The sequence below is a fragment of the Olea europaea genome, unplaced genomic scaffold (assembly GCF_002742605.1).
Source record: "Olea europaea var. sylvestris unplaced genomic scaffold, O_europaea_v1 scaffold1147, whole genome shotgun sequence".
Taxonomy (NCBI): Eukaryota; Viridiplantae; Streptophyta; class Magnoliopsida; order Lamiales; family Oleaceae; genus Olea; species Olea europaea.
The window spans coordinates 48,207-70,764 of NW_019228864.1; the positions used below are offsets into that span (position 1 = coordinate 48,207).

The 22,558-nt window shown below is 37.5% G+C and overlaps 1 protein-coding gene and 1 long non-coding RNA gene across 2 annotated transcripts; one reads left to right on the forward strand and one right to left on the reverse strand.

Moving 5' to 3' along the window:
• The first annotated feature begins 307 nt into the window (after nucleotides 1-307).
• Nucleotides 308-16,410, forward strand: LOC111373608 (macro domain-containing protein VPA0103-like). Its single transcript, XM_022996162.1, has 7 exons — nucleotides 308-687; nucleotides 12,101-12,149; nucleotides 12,232-12,334; nucleotides 12,440-12,535; nucleotides 12,631-12,705; nucleotides 13,206-13,275; nucleotides 16,213-16,410. Exons 1-7 carry the CDS (start codon nucleotides 364-366, stop codon nucleotides 16,288-16,290), a joined length of 795 nt encoding a protein of 264 aa, XP_022851930.1. The 5' UTR covers nucleotides 308-363; the 3' UTR covers nucleotides 16,291-16,410.
• A 1,180-nt stretch (nucleotides 16,411-17,590) lies between these two features.
• On the reverse strand, nucleotides 17,591-21,823 carry LOC111373609. Its single transcript, XR_002698965.1, has 2 exons — nucleotides 20,159-21,823; nucleotides 17,591-17,911 (listed from the first exon to the last, which is right to left on the reverse strand). It is a non-coding gene; the product is annotated as an uncharacterized LOC111373609 (long non-coding RNA).
• Nucleotides 21,824-22,558: the final 735 nt, after the last annotated feature.

A 22,558-nucleotide genomic window follows, 5' to 3' on the forward strand; every position in this document is an offset into this window, starting at 1 on the left:
AAAAAATTATTTAAAGAGTGATTTGGTCCTCAAGGTCTGATTTTCACGTGTTTTGGTCCTTCAAGTTTGAATGAAAAGCATAAATGACTGTTAGTGAAAGCGCTCGTAAGTTCAGTGATTGTTGCTGCAAGTTTTAAACTTCAATGACCGTTTTGAGATTTTTGATTAAGTTCCATGACCATTTGTAAAATTAACCCAAATTTTTTTACTTCTTATGTCAAATCATTAATTATGATATGTATTTACTGTCCATAACATTATTCTTATCCAAGTAGCATAAGGTCGAACTCTCACTAGTCACTATTTAAGATTCTTTTCCAGTCCCATAATTGTGCGTCTACCGCACCCTACAAGATAAAGTTGATGTCCACCGTTATTCCACGCTACTCCGGATTTCTACGCCTTTTCTCTACTCGAAATTTCCACAACAATCTCCTTAATTTACGCACTCAATTTCGTTGTACTTGCAGCACAACCACTGTTCGAACGTTTCCGAGGCCATTTTCCTTCACGAGGCAGTGTTTAGCTAACGGCAGAGGGAAATTTTCGGCAAGGTTTTCAGACATGTCGAACGCCGGAGGTGATGGCCGTCAGCTACTCCAGTTCCAGCTGTCTCCGTCGAATCTGCTCAAGATTCAGAAAGGCGACATCACTCTGTGGTCTGTCGACGGTTCCTCCGATGCCATAGTAAGAATTTGGATCTTTGTATGTGTGTATAAGGGTGTTGATTCATTGAAGTAATAGCTCAGCAAACTGTTCCCCCTTCCCCCAGTTTTTGTGCATATGTTTGCTTGTGTGTTGAAGTTTGAAATTAGGAAAAAGCAATATATAAGACTGGATTTCGATTTTTTGGAGTCACTGTTGACTGTGAAATTTTAACCCACGAAGAGAGGAAGAATCGTTTATAAATGAATGAAAATTATATTTTCGATGGAAAAGTGAACTTAACGTTTTAATTTTGATATTTTATTAAATTAAGTGATGATGCACACTCATGTTAATGGAGAAGTATTTAGTGCTTTATATTCACTGTTGCACTGCAAATATATTTGTAGTATTTTTCATAAATTAAATCACAAAATTCAATATAATATCATTATTATTAAAAATTAAAAGAGCAAAAGTTTTAATGTTATTAACTATTTCAATAATAAAATTATAGTTGTCAACTTTACATGTTTTTTCTAATTCCAATGATAAAAACCCTAGTTGTCAATTAATTTAAGACTCCATTTTTAAATATTTAATACTAGTTGAGGTGCTCGTAAGCGGGCCGGACACCTACGGTCATTAAAAAAAAAAAATACTACTATTTCCCATACTAAGTGTAAATTGTGTAGTTATCTATTATTTTAAAACACATTTACTTTCTTTGAAATTGACCTACTCAAAAAATGTTGACGATTGAGGCACTTAAAAACGTTGACCATTTTAACTTACTAAAAAATAAATAAAATTGCTTAGTATTTGGCTTTCAACTTTTGAGTGCTGTCTTCGTATCCTTAAAAATAATGCTTAGGGTTTGGCTGTCTCCCTCTCAATCTCTCTCTACCAGCGCACTAACCAGTGATAGCCTCTTCTAGTTCAGTCACGTGCGATGGCCTTTATCATTGGACTCATAGGCATGTTAGTTTTTATGTGTTTTTTAGAGCTCTTGCCGTGATTCGTCATGTCCATGAGCATGTGGGATTTGGAAAAATAAACTAAAAAGGACACATGCCCCGTGACATTTCAAGATGTCAGAGTGTGTCCAACAAGTGTCAGTGTCCAATACGTCGGATGTCTATCGGTTCAACATAGGTTGTAGGTGCCCGTGCTTCAAAGCTGCTAATGGATCATTCACTTTAGGTTAAACATTTTGAAATTTGAATAGAGTAATTTCAGAAAGTTTTATTAATAGAACATTTACGAAATGAAGCACAGGCACTTATTATCTTGGGCTTATGGGATATGAAGGTTTCATAAATGCTTGAATGCATAAAATATCTTATTTGATGCATGACCTCTCCATATTAATGAAACTATTTGATGGGGAATGAAGATATAATAAAAGGAATTCTTATTGTATTGGATATAATAGTGTGATTTAGATTAGGCTATTTTAGTTTATTGTAGTTTTTTAGTTTGCCTTAAGTTAGGGTTTTATTTTACATCTTTAGTTGTTTTCATAATAAATTTAAGTTGTTTAGATTTTGTATAAAGATGGTACAATGGTTGGGAGTCTAACGTTTTCCATGACCTCCCTAATATCCAAATTCAAAACCAAAACCCATGACCAGCAAACCACCGCTGATCCAACACCGACCATTATTATTGCCGGCGACTGCAATTTCGCGTCGTACGGCAACCCTAACTCCTCCGACCTCACGCCACATATACAACCACACTTTCAGGCGGCGGCCCTAGGTGGAAACCCTAGCACCGCCACTCAAAATGATGTCGCGACCGGAGATGAGACCACCTGGGATGGAGTAGCGCCACTGGACGATGGCAAAACTGGTGGACAAACTCGAAATGTTGACAGGAAGATGGACCGATCTGGGTTGCAACCCAGATCATGCAAAATTCGGCCACCATTCAGGCAGACGTGCCTGACCGGAGGGATGTGCTGGCGATTCCGAGGCAGGGTGGGGAGGAATGGTGGCGCGTGTCAGCCACATGCCGGCACCGGAAAGTCACGAAGTCGTCAGAACATTTCCAGATCAGCCATGATGCCTAGAATACCATCAGATGTGCCATTCACACACAATCAGGGGAGAAAGTTCGCGGATGCATACAGTTTGGTATTCAATCTTTGGTTTCGAGTGGAGGCAAAAGGAGTTTCAAGTTTGTGTTAATAATCTCGGTATTGTTAGGATGATAGAGTGGGGCTCGAGAATATTGAATGCAATATGTATGGGAAGGTTTGGCGCACTGTGGATGGTGAATATGGTGGATAAGTTGAAGGTAACTAGTAGGCTGGATGATTTTGTCTCTAAGTTTAATGAGTCATAAAGAGCTTTTTGGGCACAACGTTGCGTGAACAGTCGTAGTAGATACTTGATGATAGCACAGTATGGGGATAGGTGTCGGAAGGGAGTGTGGTGGTGTCGGAAGGTGTGAGTGGTGATGGATGGGCATCGATCTTGTGAGTGTTTCAAGTTGTAGTTGGAGACAAGGTCAAACGTCAAACGGTGAATGTTTGATGTCGACAAGGGATGACATATGCTGAAGTTACGGTAAATGTACATGCCACGTAGAATGTTGATCAAAGGGTGCTAATGCAAAAGGAAAAGGCAGTTTCTGTGAATGATAATGAAGGTATTTGTATGATGCATAAACCTAAGGAAACATATGTAGAAGGATCATATGACGATATTTTGAATTGTGCTGAAATAAGGGCTCGTGTCCACACATTAAAAGAGGAATTTGATGAATTATCTAGGCTTGTGGGATGTGGATCTATAGCGGAATCAAAGATGCTTTTTTGCCATAAGTGTGGGGTGGGCGTGGAAGCAGAAAGCTTGGCTCCTAAGGAGCTATCACCAAATGTAGGCCTTACTAAAGATTAGGGGATAATGACTGGGATCGAAGCAGATCGGGAGATGGGACCTTGGTCTAACATAGGGAGCTGAATATGGTGATTTTGGAGTCCGAGACACTGGGTATGATGGACACCACCTCACCAGCAGATGGATTATTATCATCTGAGAAAGAGACAGTTACATTGGCCGACTATTCAGCTTCGACTAAACTAAAAGAGCACGAGGCTACATGTTCGAACACTATGGTTCGGAGTACATATAATAGAATGCACTGGATGCCTCTAAAAGAAAAGGAATTAGGACCAATAAAGCTCGTGTTGTGGGCAGATGGCGCCAAGAAAAGAAAAACAGACAGTGATATTGAGTAGGTGGGTGAATTAGAGGGATTCCCATATGATCTTTTGGAGTATCGTCATGCAGAGGAAACAAAGAAAGTGCATGCGATTGAAGGTCCCCCCACCTTCAAATTGGGTTATTGAAAAAATTCAGAATTTCAATAAGTTGGTTGGTGTGTCCAAAAGTAGACTGTTACAATTATTCGAGAAATTGGAGGCCAGTAGGGGACAGGGGATGACTATACCAGGTGGTAAAACTAGAAGAAAAGGAGACCGCGAACTCAAGCGACTTGAATGGTCAGTAAATTATGGGGCTAAAGGTGTCGAGTCAAAGAAAGGATTACTTGAAAGGGTTGACAAAGCATTAAGATGATACTAAAAATAATTAGCTGGAATGTAAGGGGGCTTAATGTAGCAGAGAAAAGATTAGGTATTCGAAATCTGCTAAGGAGATGGAAGGCGGACTTAGTCTGTTTACAAGAAACTAAGTTGGATTTCGTCTTAAGGGCTATTGTGAGCAATTTATGGGGGGACATCATGTTGGGTATCAATATAAGGGATCATCAGGGGCCTCAGGAGGTGTGTTAGTCATGTGGGACACAAGAGTTCTTGATATGGAGGAGGTTAGTGAAGGACTATTTTCCTTATCGCTTTCATTCAGAAATATTGGGGATGGATTTTGTCGAATGTTTATAGGAGTTTATGGGCCTAATGATGATGAGAGTAGAGGTGGATTGTGGGATAAGTTGGCAGGGATGATGGCTTGGTGGAACATTCCAACGTATACTGGGGGAGACTTTAATGTGATTTGGTTTTCTACTGAGAGGTCAAGTGGTGGGAGATGATCAAGGTAATGGAGGAGTTCTTAGATTTTATTAGGGAGAATATGTTGGTGGACCTGCCTTTGATTGGTGGAGACTTTTCTTGGTCTTCTAATTGGGAGCAGCCTATTCTATTGCGAATAGATCGATTTTTGATTAGTGGGGAATGGGAAGAGAAGTACCTAGAGGTTATCCAGAGAAGATTAGGGAGGGTGTATTTTGACCACTTCCCTATTTTATTAGCTGGGAATGCGAGGTGTAGTGAAAGAAGACTTTTTAGGTTTGAGAAGATGTGGCTATAAGTAGAAGACTTTAGGGAGAGAGTACGAGATTGGTGGGTATCTTACAATTTCAGGGGGTTTCCTAGTTATGTGTTGGATAAAAAATTGAAAGCCTTAAGGAGGGATATAAAAAGGTGGAATGAGGAGGTGGTGGAAGATGTTAACTGGCGTAAAAACCAATGCATCTTAGATATAGAAGAGTTCGATAGGATGGAGGAGAGTCAAGGATTGGTAGGGGTGAGAGAGAGAGACGTGGAGAGTTGGAGAGGTTGGTAGAGACAGAGAAAATAGCTTGGCGACAGAAATCTAGGGTCAAGTGGTTGAGAGAGGGTGATAAATGCACCTAGTTTTTCCATAGAGTCGTCAATTCTAACAAGCATAACAATTCTATCACCATGTTGGAGGTAGATGGAGTTGCCTATGAAGACCCACAAGATATTAGGACCCAAATGGTGAATTTCTATCAAAACCTGTATCGTGAGTAGTTTGACTGGAGGCCCGAGTTGGAGGGGTTAGATTTTTCTAGTATTACTGAAGAGGATACTAGCTGGTTAGAGAGACCATTTGGGGAGGATGAGATTAGGGAGGTGGTGTTTAGCATGAATAACGATGAAGCACCAGGGCCGGACGGATTCTCATTCTCATTTTATAAGGCTTGTTGGAAAGTGGTACGATCGGACATTGTGGATGTCTTTACTTATTTCTTTTAGCGTGGCAGGTTCTTGAGAAGTTCTAATGCTACATTCATTGTGCTGATTTTAAAAAACCAAGAGCATCGAATATTAAAGACTTTCGTCCTATAAGCTTAGTAAGCCGTAAGCAGGGTTTACAAGATTATTGCAAAGGTGCTGGCTAATAGATTAAAGGAGGTGTTGGATAAAGTGGTGTCTAAATTTCAGAATGCCTTCGTCAAAGGGCGCCAAATATTGGATTCCGTACTTATAGTAAATAAATGTATTGACTCGAGAATGCGTATGGGAATTCTGGGGATGTTATGTAAACTTGATATTCAGAAAGCCTATGATCACGTGAACTGGGGATTCCTTTTGTATATGCTCAGGCGATGTGGCTTCGAGGACAAGTGGGGCCATTGGATTCAGTTTTGAATGTCTACGGTCTCCTATTCAGTTTTGGTAAATGGCACTCCCGAGGGTTATTTCCGAAGTAGTAGAGGTTTGAGGCAAGGGGATTCGTTGTCTCCATTGTTGTTTGTCATTGTTATGGAGGCTTTTAGTAGGATGCTTGAGAAAGCTGTGGGAGAAAGTCTGTTGAGGGGCTTTATGATTAACCAATTACAGGTATTCCATTTGCTATTTGAAGACGACACATTAATCTTTTGTGATGCAGAGGCTGAGCAATTCAGGAACTTGCGACATCTGCTACTATGCTTTGAAGCTATATTTGGATTGAAAATTATTTGGGGAAATATGAGGCCATCACAATTGGAGATGTCGCTACTGTGGAGGAGTTGGTGGCCATATTGGGTTGTAGGATTGCACAACTGCCTATGTCATATTTTGGGCTCCCTTTAGGAGCACGGTTTAAAAACACACACATTTGGAATAGTATTGTGGAAAGGGTGGAGAGGAGGTTAGCGAGTTGGAAACGTATGTACCTCTCAAAGGGAGGCCGTCTTACACTCATTAAGTCCACTCTATCGAATCTCCCCACTTATTTGAAAATTGTCATTGTTCTTGATAATGCATAATAGCGTATGAATGCTTGTCGGCATAAAAGGTGGCCAGAATTAACACGTCATTTGGATACTATTACTAGTTTAATCGAAAGAGTAAATCTGCTTTTAGGATTTAAATACTCAAATCACAAGTTGAATGATTGAAAATGTCCTCGTATGCGTCCAATGAATTGCTTATGCAATCAATTTTTGCAGCATCTTAGAAGTAAAATTTGTCAACGATTCAACTTCCAGTTACATGTTAATTTGTGCCCAAATTGAATGCTGTTTCCTTGTTGACTGGTTTATCTCATAGGTCAATCCAGCCAATGAACGAATGCTTGGAGGCATTCACTTTAGGTTAAACATTTTGAAATTTGAATAGAGTAATTTCAGAAAGTTTTATTAATAGAACATTTACGAAATGAAGCACAGGCACTTATTATCTTGGGCTTATGGGATATGAAGGTTTCATAAATGCTTGAATGCATAAAATATCTTATTTGATGCATGACCTCTCCATATTAATGAAACTATTTGATGGGGAATGAAGATATAATAAAAGGAATTCTTATTGTATTGGATATAATAGTGTGATTTAGATTAGGCTATTTTAGTTTATTGTAGTTTTTTAGTTTGCCTTAAGTTAGGGTTTTATTTTACATCTTTAGTTGTTTTCATAATAAATTTAAGTTGTTTAGATTTTGTATAAAGATGGTACAATGGTTGGGAGTCTAACGTTTTCCATGACCTCCCTAATATCCAAATTCAAAACCAAAACCCATGACCAGCAAACCACCGCTGATCCAACACCGACCATTATTATCGCCGACGACTGCAATTTCGCGTCGTACGGCAACCCTAACTCCTCCGACCTCACGCCACATATACAACCACACTTTCAGGCGGCAGCCCTAGGTGGAAACCCTAGCACCGCCACTCAAAATGATGTCGCGACCGGAGATGAGACCACCTGGGATGGAGTAGCGCCACTGGATGATGGCAAAACTGGTGGACGAACTCGAAATGTTGACAGGAAGATGGACCGATCTGGGTTGCAACCCAGATCATGCAAAATTCGGCCACCATTCAGGCAGACGTGCCTGACCGGAGGGATGTGCAGGCTATTCCGAGGCAGGGTGGGGAGGAATGGTGGCGCGTGTCAGCCACATGCCGGCACCGGAAAGTCACGAAGTCGTCAGAAATTTTCCAGATCAGCCATGATGCCTAGAATACCATCAGATGTGCCATTCACACACAATCAGGGGAGAAAGTTCGCGGATGCATACAGTTTGGTATTCAATCTTTGGTTTCGAGTGGAGGCAAAAGGAGTTTCAAGTTTGTGTTAATAATCTCGGTATTGTTAGGATGATAGAGTGGGGCTCGAGAATATTGAATGCAATATGTATGGGAAGGTTTGGCGCACTGTGGATGGTGAATATGGTGGATAAGTTGAAGGTAACTAGTAGGCTGGATGATTTTGTCTCTAAGTTTAATGAGTCATAAAGAGCTTTTTGGGCACAACGTTGCGTGAACAGTCGTAGTAGATACTTGATGATAGCACAGTATGGGGATAGGTGTCGGAAGGGAGTGTGGTGGTGTCGGAAGGTGTGAGTGGTGATGGATGGGCATCGATCTTGTGAGTGTTTCAAGCTGTAGTTGGAGACAAGGTCAAACGTCAAACGGTGAATGTTTGATGTCGACAAGGGATGACATATGCTGAAGTTACGGTAAATGTACATGCCACGTAGAATGTTGATCAAAGGGTGCTAATGCAAAAGGAAAAGGCAGTTTCTGTGAATGATAATGAAGGTATTTGTATGATGCATAAACCTAAGGAAACATATGTAGAAGGATCATATGACGAGATTTTGAATTGTGCTGAAATAAGGGCTCGTGTCCACACATTAAAAGAGGAATTTGATGAATTATCTAGGCTTGTGGGATGTGGATCTATAGCGGAATCAAAGATGCTTTTTTGCCATAAGTGTGGGGTGGGCGTGGAAGCAGAAAGCTTGGCTCCTAAGGAGCTATCACCAAATGTAGGCCTTACTAAAGATTAGGGGATAATGACTGGGATCGAAGCAGATCGGGAGATGGGACCTTGGTCTAACATAGGGAGCTGAATATGGTGATTTTGGAGTCCGAGACACTGGGTATGATGGACACCACCTCACCAGCAGATGGATTATTATCATCTGAGAAAGAGACAGTTACATTGGCCGACTATTCAGCTTCGACTAAACTAAAAGAGCACGAGGCTACATGTTCGAACACTATGGTTCGGAGTACATATAATAGAATGCACTGGATGCCTCTAAAAGAAAAGGAATTAGGACCAATAAAGCTCGTGTTGTGGGCAGATGGCGCCAAGAAAAGAAAAACAGACAGTGATATTGAGTAGGTGGGTGAATTAGAGGGATTCCCATATGATCTTTTGGAGTATCGTCATGCAGAGGAAACAAAGAAAGTGCATGCGATTGAAGGTCCCCCCACCTTCAAATTGGGTTATTGAAAAAATTCAGAATTTCAATAAGTTGGTTGGTGTGTCCAAAAGTAGACTGTTACAATTATTCGAGAAATTGGAGGCCAGTAGGGGACAGGGGATGACTATACCAGGTGGTAAAACTAGAAGAAAAGGAGACCGCGAACTCAAGCGACTTGAATGGTCAGTAAATTATGGGGCTAAAGGTGTCGAGTCAAAGAAAGGATTACTTGAAAGGGTTGACAAAGCATTAAGATGATACTAAAAATAATTAGCTGGAATGTAAGGGGGCTTAATGTAGCAGAGAAAAGATTAGGTATTCGAAATCTGCTAAGGAGATGGAAGGCGGACTTAGTCTGTTTACAAGAAACTAAGTTGGATTTCGTCTTAAGGGCTATTGTGAGCAATTTATGGGGGGACATCATGTTGGGTATCAATATAAGGGATCATCAGGGGCCTCAGGAGGTGTGTTAGTCATGTGGGACACAAGAGTTCTTGATATGGAGGAGGTTAGTGAAGGACTATTTTCCTTATCGCTTTCATTCAGAAATATTGGGGATGGATTTTGTCGAATGTTTATAGGAGTTTATGGGCCTAATGATGATGAGAGTAGAGGTGGATTGTGGGATAAGTTGGCAGGGATGATGGCTTGGTGGAACATTCCAACGTATACTGGGGGAGACTTTAATGTGATTTGGTTTTCTACTGAGAGGTCAAGTGGTGGGAGATGATCAAGGTAATGGAGGAGTTCTTAGATTTTATTAGGGAGAATATGTTGGTGGACCTGCCTTTGATTGGTGGAGACTTTTCTTGGTCTTCTAATTGGGAGCAGCCTATTCTATTGCGAATAGATCGATTTTTGATTAGTGGGGAATGGGAAGAGAAGTACCTAGAGGTTATCCAGAGAAGATTAGGGAGGGTGTATTTTGACCACTTCCCTATTTTATTAGCTGGGAATGCGAGGTGTAGTGAAAGAAGACTTTTTAGGTTTGAGAAGATGTGGCTATAAGTAGAAGACTTTAGGGAGAGAGTACGAGATTGGTGTGTATCTTACAATTTCAGGGGGTTTCCTAGTTATGTGTTGGATAAAAAATTGAAAGCCTTAAGGAGGGATATAAAAAGGTGGAATGAGGAGGTGGTGGAAGATGTTAACTGGCGTAAAAACCAATGCATCTTAGATATAGAAGAGTTCGATAGGATGGAGGAGAGTCAAGGATTGGTAGGGGTGAGAGAGAGAGACGTGGAGAGTTGGAGAGGTTGGTAGAGACAGAGAAAATAGCTTGGCGACAGAAATCTAGGGTCAAGTGGTTGAGAGAGGGTGATAAATGCACCTAGTTTTTCCATAGAGTCGTCAATTCTAACAAGCATAACAATTCTATCACCATGTTGGAGGTAGATGGAGTTGCCTATGAAGACCCACAAGATATTAGGACCCAAATGGTGAATTTCTATCAAAACCTGTATCGTGAGTAGTTTGACTGGAGGCCCGAGTTGGAGGGGTTAGATTTTTCTAGTATTACTGAAGAGGATACCAGCTGGTTAGAGAGACCATTTGGGGAGGATGAGATTAGGGAGGTGGTGTTTAGCATGAATAACGATGAAGCACCAGGGCCGGACGGATTCTCATTCTCATTTTATAAGGCTTGTTGGAAAGCGGTACGATCGGACATTGTGGATGTCTTTACTTATTTCTTTTAGCGTGGCAGGTTCTTGAGAAGTTCTAATGCTACATTCATTGTGCTGATTTTAAAAAACCAAGAGCATCGAATATTAAAGACTTTCGTCCTATAAGCTTAGTAAGCCGTAAGCAGGGTTTACAAGATTATTGCAAAGGTGCTGGCTAATAGATTAAAGGAGGTGTTGGATAAAGTGGTGTCTAAATTTCAGAATGCCTTCGTCAAAGGGCGCCAAATATTGGATTCCGTACTTATAGTAAATAAATGTATTGACTCGAGAATGCGTATGGGAATTTTGGGGATGTTATGTAAACTTGATATTCAGAAAGCCTATGATCACGTGAACTGGGGATTCCTTTTGTATATGCTCAGGCGATGTGGCTTCGAGGACAAGTGGGGCCATTGGATTCAGTTTTGAATGTCTACGGTCTCCTATTCAGTTTTGGTAAATGGCACTCCCGAGGGTTATTTCCGAAGTAGTAGAGGTTTGAGGCAAGGGGATTCGTTGTCTCCATTGTTGTTTGTCATTGTTATGGAGGCTTTTAGTAGGATGCTTGAGAAAGCTGTGGGAGAAAGTCTGTTGAGGGGCTTTATGATTAACCAATTACAGGTATTCCATTTGCTATTTGAAGACGACACATTAATCTTTTGTGATGCAGAGGCTGAGCAATTCAGGAACTTGCGACATCTGCTACTATGCTTTGAAGCTATATTTGGATTGAAAATTATTTGGGGAAATATGAGGCCATCACAATTGGAGATGTCGCTACTGTGGAGGAGTTGGTGGCCATATTGGGTTGTAGGATTGCACAACTGCCTATGTCATATTTTGGGCTCCCTTTAGGAGCACGGTTTAAAAACACACACATTTGGAATAGTATTGTGGAAAGGGTGGAGAGGAGGTTAGCGAGTTGGAAACGTATGTACCTCTCAAAGGGAGGCCGTCTTACACTCATTAAGTCCACTCTATCGAATCTCCCCACTTATTTGAAAATTGTCATTGTTCTTGATAATGCATAATAGCGTATGAATGCTTGTCGGCATAAAAGGTGGCCAGAATTAACACGTCATTTGGATACTATTACTAGTTTAATCGAAAGAGTAAATCTGCTTTTAGGATTTAAATACTCAAATCACAAGTTGAATGATTGAAAATGTCCTCGTATGCGTCCAATGAATTGCTTATGCAATCAATTTTTGCAGCATCTTAGAAGTAAAATTTGTCAACGATTCAACTTCCAGTTACATGTTAATTTGTGCCCAAATTGAATGCTGTTTCCTTGTTGACTGGTTTATCTCATAGGTCAATCCAGCCAATGAACGAATGCTTGGAGGTGCTGGTGCTGATGGAGGTAATTATGTTAGCATTACTGATAAAAGTTTTTGTGTGCACTATGAGTCATCTTTACTCATTTTATTCCATTTTTCTTTAAGCCATACATCAAGCTGCTGGTCCAGAATTACGGGCAGCATGCTATGAGGTCCCAGAAGTACGACCTGGAGTTCGCTGCCCCACAGGAGAAGCAAGGATTACCCCGTATGTGCTTCTTGCTCATTTTATTTATATATTATCGGAGAAAATATTGCCTCCTTATTTTCATCAGACAAACAGTGATATATGCTAACATTTTGTGACCTGTAGAGGCTTTCGGTTGCCAGCCTCTCACGTTATTCACACAGTTGGACCAATTTACAAAGAAGATGAAAACCCCGAAGCCTCTCTGAGAAATGCATATAGGTACTTAAGTGATCTTGCTGCCAGCCCCCCCTGAGACAAGTTTAATTTCTCATCACGGCTGAAATTTCCTTTCTCCTAAATGAAATGTTTTACAGAAACAGTTTAGTTGTAGCCAAAGAGAACAACATTCACTATGTTGCATTTCCTGCCATATCATGTGGAGTCTACGGGTATGTTGTCAGAGCTCGACCATCATCTTCTACAGCTAACAGAATTCTAAATTTTGTCTTTCTTATTTGAATCATGTCTATGGATAAAGTAATACCATTGATAAACTAGACAACTGCCCATGTTGTCTGAATTCTTTATTTATTTTTAAAAATTTACTTACATTCGACAATTTAAATTATTCGGATAACATTTTCTTTTGCAAATCTATATCTATTTCTTCTTTGTTACGAAGTATTCAATCTTTTCCATGCCTTGTCCTGCTTGACAGTTTTTAACCTTTGATATGTGGCATCAAGGGCTGCAAATATTGCTATTATACTGCGATCAGATAGGATACTAATTAGTACTTTTGAGTTGAATAATGCAAGTATCTGATTTACAATATCTAGAAAAAAGGGTTTAGGCACTATGTACTGGATCTTTGACTGTCTGATTAGGGAACGTGAACTACAGTAAGGTGTAAGCACTTTGCCAAGACACTAATAACTTGTTCTTTCAGATATCCTTATGATGAAGCTGCCTCTGTGGCCATATCTACGGTCAAGGAATTTGTAAACGACTTGAAGGAGGTATTGTTTGATGATTTCATTTCTTCTTCTATCTGAACTTGCCTTCGACCAAAGTGCTAATGTATATCCTACAAGGCTCTGAATGTTACTGTCTGTGCTGCTTGCACAAGATGAATTGTGGTTGAAAAATGGTTTAGCCTTTAGAGTACAGAAACATGATCATATACATCAACCTCAAACAGCAGACTCGAACCATCTAGGTTTTATCGATTTTTTCTTTCTGTCTTATTTTATTTGTTTTAGGTTCAATTGTCCTGAACTGAAGAACTTCTAAAACCATTAGGATAATGGCTTACTTTCTAAATCCCAAAACATCCAAAACCAATAAAGGAAGACACTAGAAACTTATGTCTTGAAAAACAAAAGTTTACATTTATGCCATTAAATGAAAACGACAATTGGAGGTGAATTGCTCGATTTCAAGTTAGTTGCATGTTTCCATGCAATAAGGTAGTCATCACGGAGTCATAAAAGGTTTGGAGGTAAAATGCAATTCCCCAATATAAAACGCTTATCCTATATATATAACCAATCAAAGTCACGTGTATATCCAATCAAAGAAGGAATCCTTTGATGAATCTAGGCCCGGATGTTTTGGTTCCGAGTCGATTATTGATTCATGAACTAGAACTGTGGGTACCCGAATAGAACTAATTTTTTCTATAATTTTTTATTTACAATTTATAGGCTAGGTAAAAAAATACAAAACCTAAAAACCTAATTTGGGTAGTTATTTATCTAAAACTCTAGACTCTTAAGTCGAAGAAATCAGGACGAGCTTCTACTTTTTGGTATCTCATCTCACATCAGATTGTTGCATTCCACATGTTAGTACATTTTAATCTTTGTAATTTGGAGTTTTTATGAATTAAAAAGTTCAATTTAGTTTATGGTGTAACTTGATAAATCAAAGCGTTCTTTCTTTGTAATTCGAGCTTTTTACTCTTGCATTGTTTACAAAGTTAAGTGATTTTTTAATTTTTTTCAATAACGCGTGGCAATTGAACTTGATATATTTATAGCATGGGATGTGAGTGCCTTAATCTTGAGTTGATGGTTCTCTTTTGAAATATAATATTTTCTTTTTTACTTAAAAACAGCGAGTTCAATATGTGGTCTACAGTTTCTTAATATTACATAGTTATGCATCTAATTAATATTTTCTATGTCAGCTTGTTTTAGGAGTAGAAGAATTTAAATATTGTCAAGTATTAACGTGTTAGGAATATGTATTTAAAGGGGTCTATAACGAAATGTTATGGGTAGAATCGAACCGACGGTTCGGGTTGCGTTGGTTACAATAATTACAAATGCGAAATAGCCAAAGTATAATAGGTGGTTCGGGTACACTTGATGCCAAAGCCTAGATGAATCTTTAAAAGAAGGAACTTAATCTACCTTTAAAAATTAATAAACCATCATATTATCTCAATTTAATAGATAGAGCCTTTTCAATCTCAATTAACCATTCCTTTCTATTTGACAATCAAATACAGGAGAGAACTCCATCCTTTCTATTTAATACTATATCCATAATTTCCCTACAATAATTTTAGAATGTTTTTACCTAGCTTGCAGTTGAGTCTGAACACATCCAATAGGCTTCTACGTTGCCTGCTATCCTTTGTCATTTGTCCAATGTCTTCTGCCCCTGCCTTCGGCTTCTGCAACATCTGTCTCCGGCTGCTTCAGAACCCTGTTGTCTTCACATGCGAGATTCTGTGCAGCTGCTTGTGGCAGCCCGTGGCCCTTTTTGTTGTCGGAAGATGACATCCTCCTATATCTATTGAAGAGATGCTCATGTTCCTTAGGAGTATGAGACTTGAACAACATAAATTTTGTGAGTGGGAGGAAGGGAGATTACTGAATCTTCTAAGATTTTGGAGAATTCTGTAGAGAAATCTGAAGTTGAAAACTTTTTGGAAGAGTCTTGAAGAAGAGAAAATGTGGAGACAATATCCTTGTAGATAGTTGAAAATGTCTTGGTTTAGTGAGAGCATTGCCCACTTCTCTCATTTTTAAGTTCGTCCATATCCAATATCAAAAAGTACCATGGCTCGTTGTTGTTGGATCTGCATTGTGCAGACAAGCATGCATGAATCATAGCGCAGTGTTGCTGCAACATATCTGAAATCAAAATCTAGTCCTTCAATTTCCACCTTGTAACTCACAAACTTGGAACTCTTGTAATTCCTATTTCCTTGACACAACTTTATATCATACAAATAAACGTGATCCTCTCCCTCTCCCTGCTTTGCCAGTATGATAATGAATCCTTAATTTAGCTTTCCCTCTATAAAACTATCCTTCATGCAGCTGCTGGAGCTTTTTCCACATGAATTCCATAGAAGTAGCTGTGATTTTAATCATAAAAGGTCATAAAATCTGAGATGATGTTGTTCCCTAGAAGACCAGTAATGCATGATAATTAGTAAATGGAGGGGAAGGTTTCTAGCGTCAACTGATGATAGGTACATACACTCGTGTATAGATTAAAAACCGCTGTTACATATACACTGCAACTAGGGTAGTATTATGTCTGACACATGTCCGATACCGACACTTCTTGAACACTTTACATTGGTCATTTTTCTTTCTTTTTTAGAAATATTATATATTTTTAACTCAAAATTATTATTAAATAACAAATAAGTACTTCTATCTAAAAGATTTCAACAAAAAAAGAAAATAACAAGTATAAAACTAAATTTATACTATACTATATAAATGAAGAATTTTAAAAAATTTAATAGACGTGTCTTGTCAATATTTTTTTGAAAAATTGCGTGTCGATGTGTTTGTATTGGTGCATCATAGTTAAAAACCAGTTTTTCACAGCGCATCCCTTTTTTCATTTTTTCTAGTAGAAGAATAGCTTTGTAAAAGACATCCTATCTCTATGTAAGCAGAATTAATGATTCAATATTGTCTTTTCAGGTGCACTTTGTTCTGTTCTCAGATGAGATTTATGATGTTTGGTCGAAGAAGGCTAAAGAATTACTCCAAAATTCATAAATCTGCCGTATGTTGAGTATTGAGTAGACTGTGTATAAGCAGATTGCATTACATGAAGCTATCGGTGTGGTTTTCCCAAAATTATAATAAAGAAGCATCTTGCAGGTTGGAGTTTCGGTATTTTTTTTTTTTTTTTTTTTTTTTTTTTTTTTTTTTTTTTTTTTTTTTGGTTTTTTAGTTAAAAAAAAAATTTTACTTACGTTTAAAATGTAGCAAGTTTATGCATTTGGTTGAACGTTTCAACCAAATGCATATACTTGCAGAGTAGCCCCAAATAGAAATATCCGATCTAGAAAAGGCATGTTTGGGTGTTTATAATTGATTTAAATTATATTCAACCAAATGCATATACTTGCAGAGTAGCCCAAAATGGAAATATCCGATCTAGAAAAGGCATGTTTGGGTATTTATAATTGATTTAAATTATAATTATAAATAGATAATAACGAGTGATAGATAAATGAGTATTATTTGTATGTCTAACGAAGTGTGTAGATAATTAGTGATTTGACCAATTATAAGCAAATTATGTATAGCTGCCAAACATGTGCTATTAGGGCTGAATTTGATGTTGACAAATTTCTTACCAAGAATTATTCTACATGTAATAAATCGGGCATTTCTTAGAAGCATCTTCAATGTGTTATATGGATTGCCATCTACATGCTATATTGTATATGAAAAAATTATTGCTTACATAACCTGATATTTAGCACCCTGTTTGGCTTCCATTCTCTTTCATTCCCTCTCCTCACATTTTCAACTATGCAATCTTCCATAAAATAATATCATACGTAAATCAATAACTTTTCATTTGTTTTCAACCACACATTTAAAAAAAATAAAAAAAATAAATTCTAAACATTAAAATTTGGAAAAAAATTGAAGCCAAAACAGGGGCTTAATGAATGTATAAACTAGTTCATAAATTGACTTCCAATGGGTCCCATCCTGAATGGACTGCTACTTCTCAATTTTCTTAGTTTTTAAAAATAAAAATAAATTCGTCTAAAAAATATAAATTTTCTTGTGTCACTTTGTCTAATGGAAGCATGGAATCTAGGTGAAGCTCTTCTTAATGTCTGATTTTCTCTTTGTTACATCGGTTTGATACTCCTTTATCACATTGTATCGGAGATTAATTCTTTGATGCAACAAATTTGCATTTGCAATTTCACATTTCGACTTACTAAGATTCCATTGTTTTAACTTTTTCATAGCTCTGCTATCATAATTTTTCTTAGGAAAAAAGGGCAAAATCACAGTTATATTTCCAAAAAAGATTTCGACACCAACAAACTAAAATAAATGAGAAATTATTTATTGTTTCCAGTAAGAAATCAGAAGAGGCCAGGATTAGAAGATGAAATTGATGTAGGCATCACCCTGTGGAAATTGGAAAACAATGAGTAAGAAAAGAGGATATGTCTCATCAATCCAGCACTTTGTTGTAACTAAGGATCTTTGTCCTTAGACAGATTCCTGGGCTATCTACTAATGACACTTTCATCCACGATTTTATAATGCTTCGAAAACTTCTGACGGATCAACCCAGCATATCGATCCACACAATCTTCAAACTTATTGTACAAAGCTGGAACTGTGATAGAAATGACAATTCCTGCAACCCATTTGTAGAATTGTAAGAGATCATAACAGTAAGGATTTAAATTGTATCGTTGTTTTGGGTGAGTATGAACAAGCCAAATGCTGTCTAACACAATAATAATAATAATCTCAACATTACAGTATCACTGAAGAAAATAGTACCCAAACATGTAGAGAGTCGAGGCAGGATGTCTTACACTTAGACCCGCACTCTGGAAGTGGGCTTGACCAAGGAACAACGTGCGAAGTGGCAGAGAGGTATGGATATTAATGCACTTAAGAACTATTGTATCCTTCGTAAAGGACTCTTTAACCACAAGTAATGTAATGTAATGTCAACTAAAGATACTAGACCCCATTATCGATCCAAAGGCAACTTCAAGTTTTTGCAACTCAATGAAGATCTCAGTAGTGAAACTAGAGGAAGATTGAAGGAGGCCTGGGCTCAACTTAAATAGTTTGCAACTCTACAAAAATTTATTTTGATTTTTCATTTTTCTAACGTCAAAACCTTACAAATTACATGGGCTTGGGTGATTTAGGCTAATTTGATGTTTGTTGAGCTCAATTTGCCCCTTGTTTTTTAAGCTATAAAAATGGACTGAACTTTTCTAGGCTAATTTTGACACAATTTCTAACACAAATGCGGGTGCATTTTGGTGTCTAAGCAGAGGCGGACCCAAAGGGGGGGCTCCCTAGAATCACTTGACCCTCCAGTTTTTTCAAGTATTTTTTTTCGTCTTAGTTTTCAGGCTCACTGTGGAATATCAAATGAAGTTGAAATATTACATTCTTAAAATCATTTTGAAGTACTTACGGCCTAGTATTTCACGTCGTTAATGTTGTGCAAAATGGTCAATCGTAGCAAATGTTACGAGAAGTCAAAATAGGCTGTTCCAAACTAATATTTCGAGAATTTCGATAACAAGCTAACTTTAAAATTTCTTCGACGATTATACGCAAACCATATCCATAAATCTTCTATATACTCTCGAAACTCATTTCGAAAACTATATCATAAGCATATCGAATGATTTAAATGAATATCGAAAATAGTTAAACATACGTTAAACGTTTATGCTAAAAAGAGACGTATAATTCTTCTTTTTAAAAAAAAATCAATTATTTTATTAATATTTATTATTTTTACGCGACAAATTTCTCAATATAATTTACATCATTTTATTAGGAAATCTTATATGTGATATGACATCAAATTTTTTTTTTTAACCTAAAAATTCTTAATAAAATTTTTATTACTTCACAGGTTATAAATTGTTATGCTAGTTTTTTATCTTTATTATTTTTACATCTGAAAAAAATTTATATATAAAAAAAATTCAATCATTTTTAGGACTTTTTTTTTTTAATTATTGTTACCTTTTTCTCTCGATCAATTATTTTTTTTCAAATGACATCAAAAATTTTATTTGGAAATTTATTAGATTATTTTTTTAAAAAAATAATTGATTGAGAGAAAAAGGTTGCAATAAAAAAAAAATCCTAAAAATGACCTAATTTTTTTTATATATAAAAATTTTTTAGATGTAAAAATAATCAAGATGAAAAAGTAGTATAACAGTTTATAATCCATATAAAGTAATAAAAAAATTTCGTCGTTTTTTTTTTTAAAAATTTGATTTGACTCCTTAATACAAAATGTCTGCGTCCGTCCCTGTGTCTAAGTGTGCATATGTAATCAATGAATGGGTTGACTGCATTATCACGCACATACCCCATATACAGAGCATTTAAAACACTACTTTTGCTAACCACTAGGGTTCCAGGCTGAATTAGGGTGTATTCGCCATTGGTCGCAAGACATGATCTCTATCCCCTTAAAATTTTAACTCTTTCAGTCTTGCTCCCTTTCTATATGCCACTTCACAGCCAGCTATCCATCACCCACCCAAACCAAAGAAGCTGAAAGGAATGAGACCTCTATTAAAACAAGTAACTACAGCCTAAAAAGGAAAAGCAAGTATACATGCAGATACGTTCATCAAAAACCCTGCTACCCTACTATTTTCTTTAAGCGTGCCCTAATTTTTTTGACTTTGCACAAGTTTTTTAAGCAAGTCCCATTTTCAAAAGGTATTGATGAGCTCAATATTTCATAACATTAGGCCTGGAACAAGTAATTTGTTAATAAAGGTGAATGACCTCCACAGATAAAAGAACAGCACATGTAAAAGGCATTTTCATAAGGCATGGTATGATGAATAAGAAGTCAAAGAAACCCAAGGATGAATTGATATACCTATGTATAAAAGAGTGAAGAAAGATATCAGGCTACCAATGATGGACAAAAGCCACAAAGCAATCACCACCTGCAAGTTTCAGAGACATGATATTCTGTTCCTTTACTTGGGGCGAGTTAGCAAAGTTGAAATGGTGAAGAAAGCTACATGTGTATTTTATTTTTCTATTAATTCAGTCACATAAAAAAATGAAAGCAGCTAAATCATCACCGTGTGGATATATATAGATGCTACTTGAATTAGATGAACTTAGACCTAGTGCTGATCCAAATAAATAGGGAGAAGTGTTTTGGCGTATTGACCCATCATCAAGAGAGAGAGTTGCGGTGTATTGTGGAAGTAGTTGCAAGTCATATGAAGAAGTTCAAAAGTAATTGAAGTCTAGCTCAACATACAAACGGTGGCTTCGGGTTGACAAGTAATATTGACTAAGCAAGTAATTAATTCATTGTTAAAGATCTCTGAACTGAATCAATTTTAGGGATGAAAGCTCAGTACGTGAAACCACTTACCATTATGTCATCAACACTGATAGTTGGCAAGAAACATCAGTATTAAATTGAGGAAAACAGAGAATAAAACATTCAGTTGAGCATTCCAAAATGCCCTTTAAGTTTTTGAGAAGAGGTTAAGCACTTAAGCGTATAGGAGTGCCCTCTACAAATTTCATGAAACTCAAACTAAGATACAGTAGTAGTAGACTGTGACAGTGATAGGCCCCCGATCAACCTCACCTATGAGAGAAGAAAGAGCAGGGCACAGCGAGGATGGAGGCAAACAATGCAGCAACTTATTCAGTCCCAGTTAGTTAGTAGTTAGGGGTACTATGGAAAAAACGAGTCATTTGTATTCAGTCAATGAGTAGACTAGGGGTAATTTGGGAAAGAGTCTGTGTATGGGGAGGGAATTAATGTATTGGAGGGAGTTAAGGGATTTTCATTCACATTCTTTTGGTTGAGTCATTGGGAGAGTCCAGGCCTCTCAAAAGCCTTGGAACTATCCTGATTTTATCTGGCACAAATTAATAAATCTGAGTTCAATTGTTTAAGGTTCATCTCGTTGTGCTGTTAAATTGTTAATCAATCCTCGTTTCTTAATTCTGTTGGCTGATTCTCGTTTCATCCTTGGTGTGGATCAGGGGTTGTTTCCTGAGGTGAAGTTGGCAGAAACACTCAAGGCAACAAAGCTCAGCTCAGGTACGTAGCAATTTGGTATCAGAGCACACATCCTAGGAAAATGACACTCACAGACTTTGATGCTCAGACTCTTCAAAATAGTAGTAGTACCTGTGTCAGATACGATACGACATGGGTATGGGATATATGTCGAATCCTCCAAGTTTCAATCGGACACTTTACCGTTTTTACTTCTTCTTTCTCCTTTTTTTCTTTTCCTTTTCTTTCCCATTTTTGCTCTCTGTAAATTTAGTATTGCCTCCGAGATGGTAGAGAAGGACAATGACACTAAGTTTTCCCTTCTTCTTTCTTTTTTCTTTTCCCTTTCTTTTATTCCTTCTTTCCCTCTCTGTATCGATGGTTTAGGGTTTTCTTTGTATAAAATGAAAATGAGTTCCATATAGTACTATCTAGTGCTCCACCAAGTCTAAATTATATTCAAGTTCCTAATATTCTATTTTATATAACATTTAGTAATTAACTTCCCATAATTGAAAATTATATTCCAAAATTATATTTTATTCGTTTTAATCTCTTATTCAATATTTATTTCCTTCTTTATGAACAATTGATTTTGATTTATTCAAAATGACATCTTGGGTTAGTAAAAAAATTAAAGTTTAAAAGACTTACTCATGTACCGTGTCCGAAATTTGAACTTTTTTTAACGATATCCCCATATCCTATATTTTAAAAAACAAAATATCCGACATTTAGATATGTACCCGTACCCGATACCCGTATTCGAGTCCAAGCAACATAGCTCACAAATCAGGTAGTGGCCTTAGAAGTAAGAATCAAAGGAATTCAAGGAGAACTACAGGAAGGGATGGGTAATATGGAATTGGAGTTGTAGAGGGATATGCTGGAAATGAGGGAAAAATTTGAAGCTATGATGATGAAGCAATGGGATGCACGTGAGGGCATGAGGAAGGAGAAGGCCATACTGGAAAATTCGTCGGGCTAGTCAAGAATTTCGGAGGAGGCGCCTAAGTTAGTGGCTGAGGAAGTAAAATTCGAAGGCAAAATTAGGAACGACGATCAGTGGAAGGGGGAAACACGAGGTCAAAAATTGGAGCTACCAATATTTGATGGTGACAATCTTGATGGTTGGATTTTCAGAGCTGAACGGTATTTTAACATGAATCAACTGTCAAATGGACAGAAAATCAAAGCAACCGCAGTTGTTTTGAGGGTGAAGCTCTGGCTTGGTTTCAATGGGAG

What these genes read in the sequence shown, in the direction of transcription:
- LOC111373608 (XM_022996162.1), top strand. Translation starts at nt 364, where the DNA reads ATGTCCACCGTTATTCCACGCTACTCCGGATTTCTACGCCTTTTCTCT. An exon ending in ACGGTTCCTCCGATGCCATA is followed by an intron (nt 688 to 12,100) that starts GTAAGAATTTGG and finishes TTTATCTCATAG; the next exon opens with GTCAATCCAGCCAATGAACG. An exon ending in TCTCTGAGAAATGCATATAG is followed by an intron (nt 12,536 to 12,630) that starts GTACTTAAGTGA and finishes AATGTTTTACAG; the next exon opens with AAACAGTTTAGTTGTAGCCA.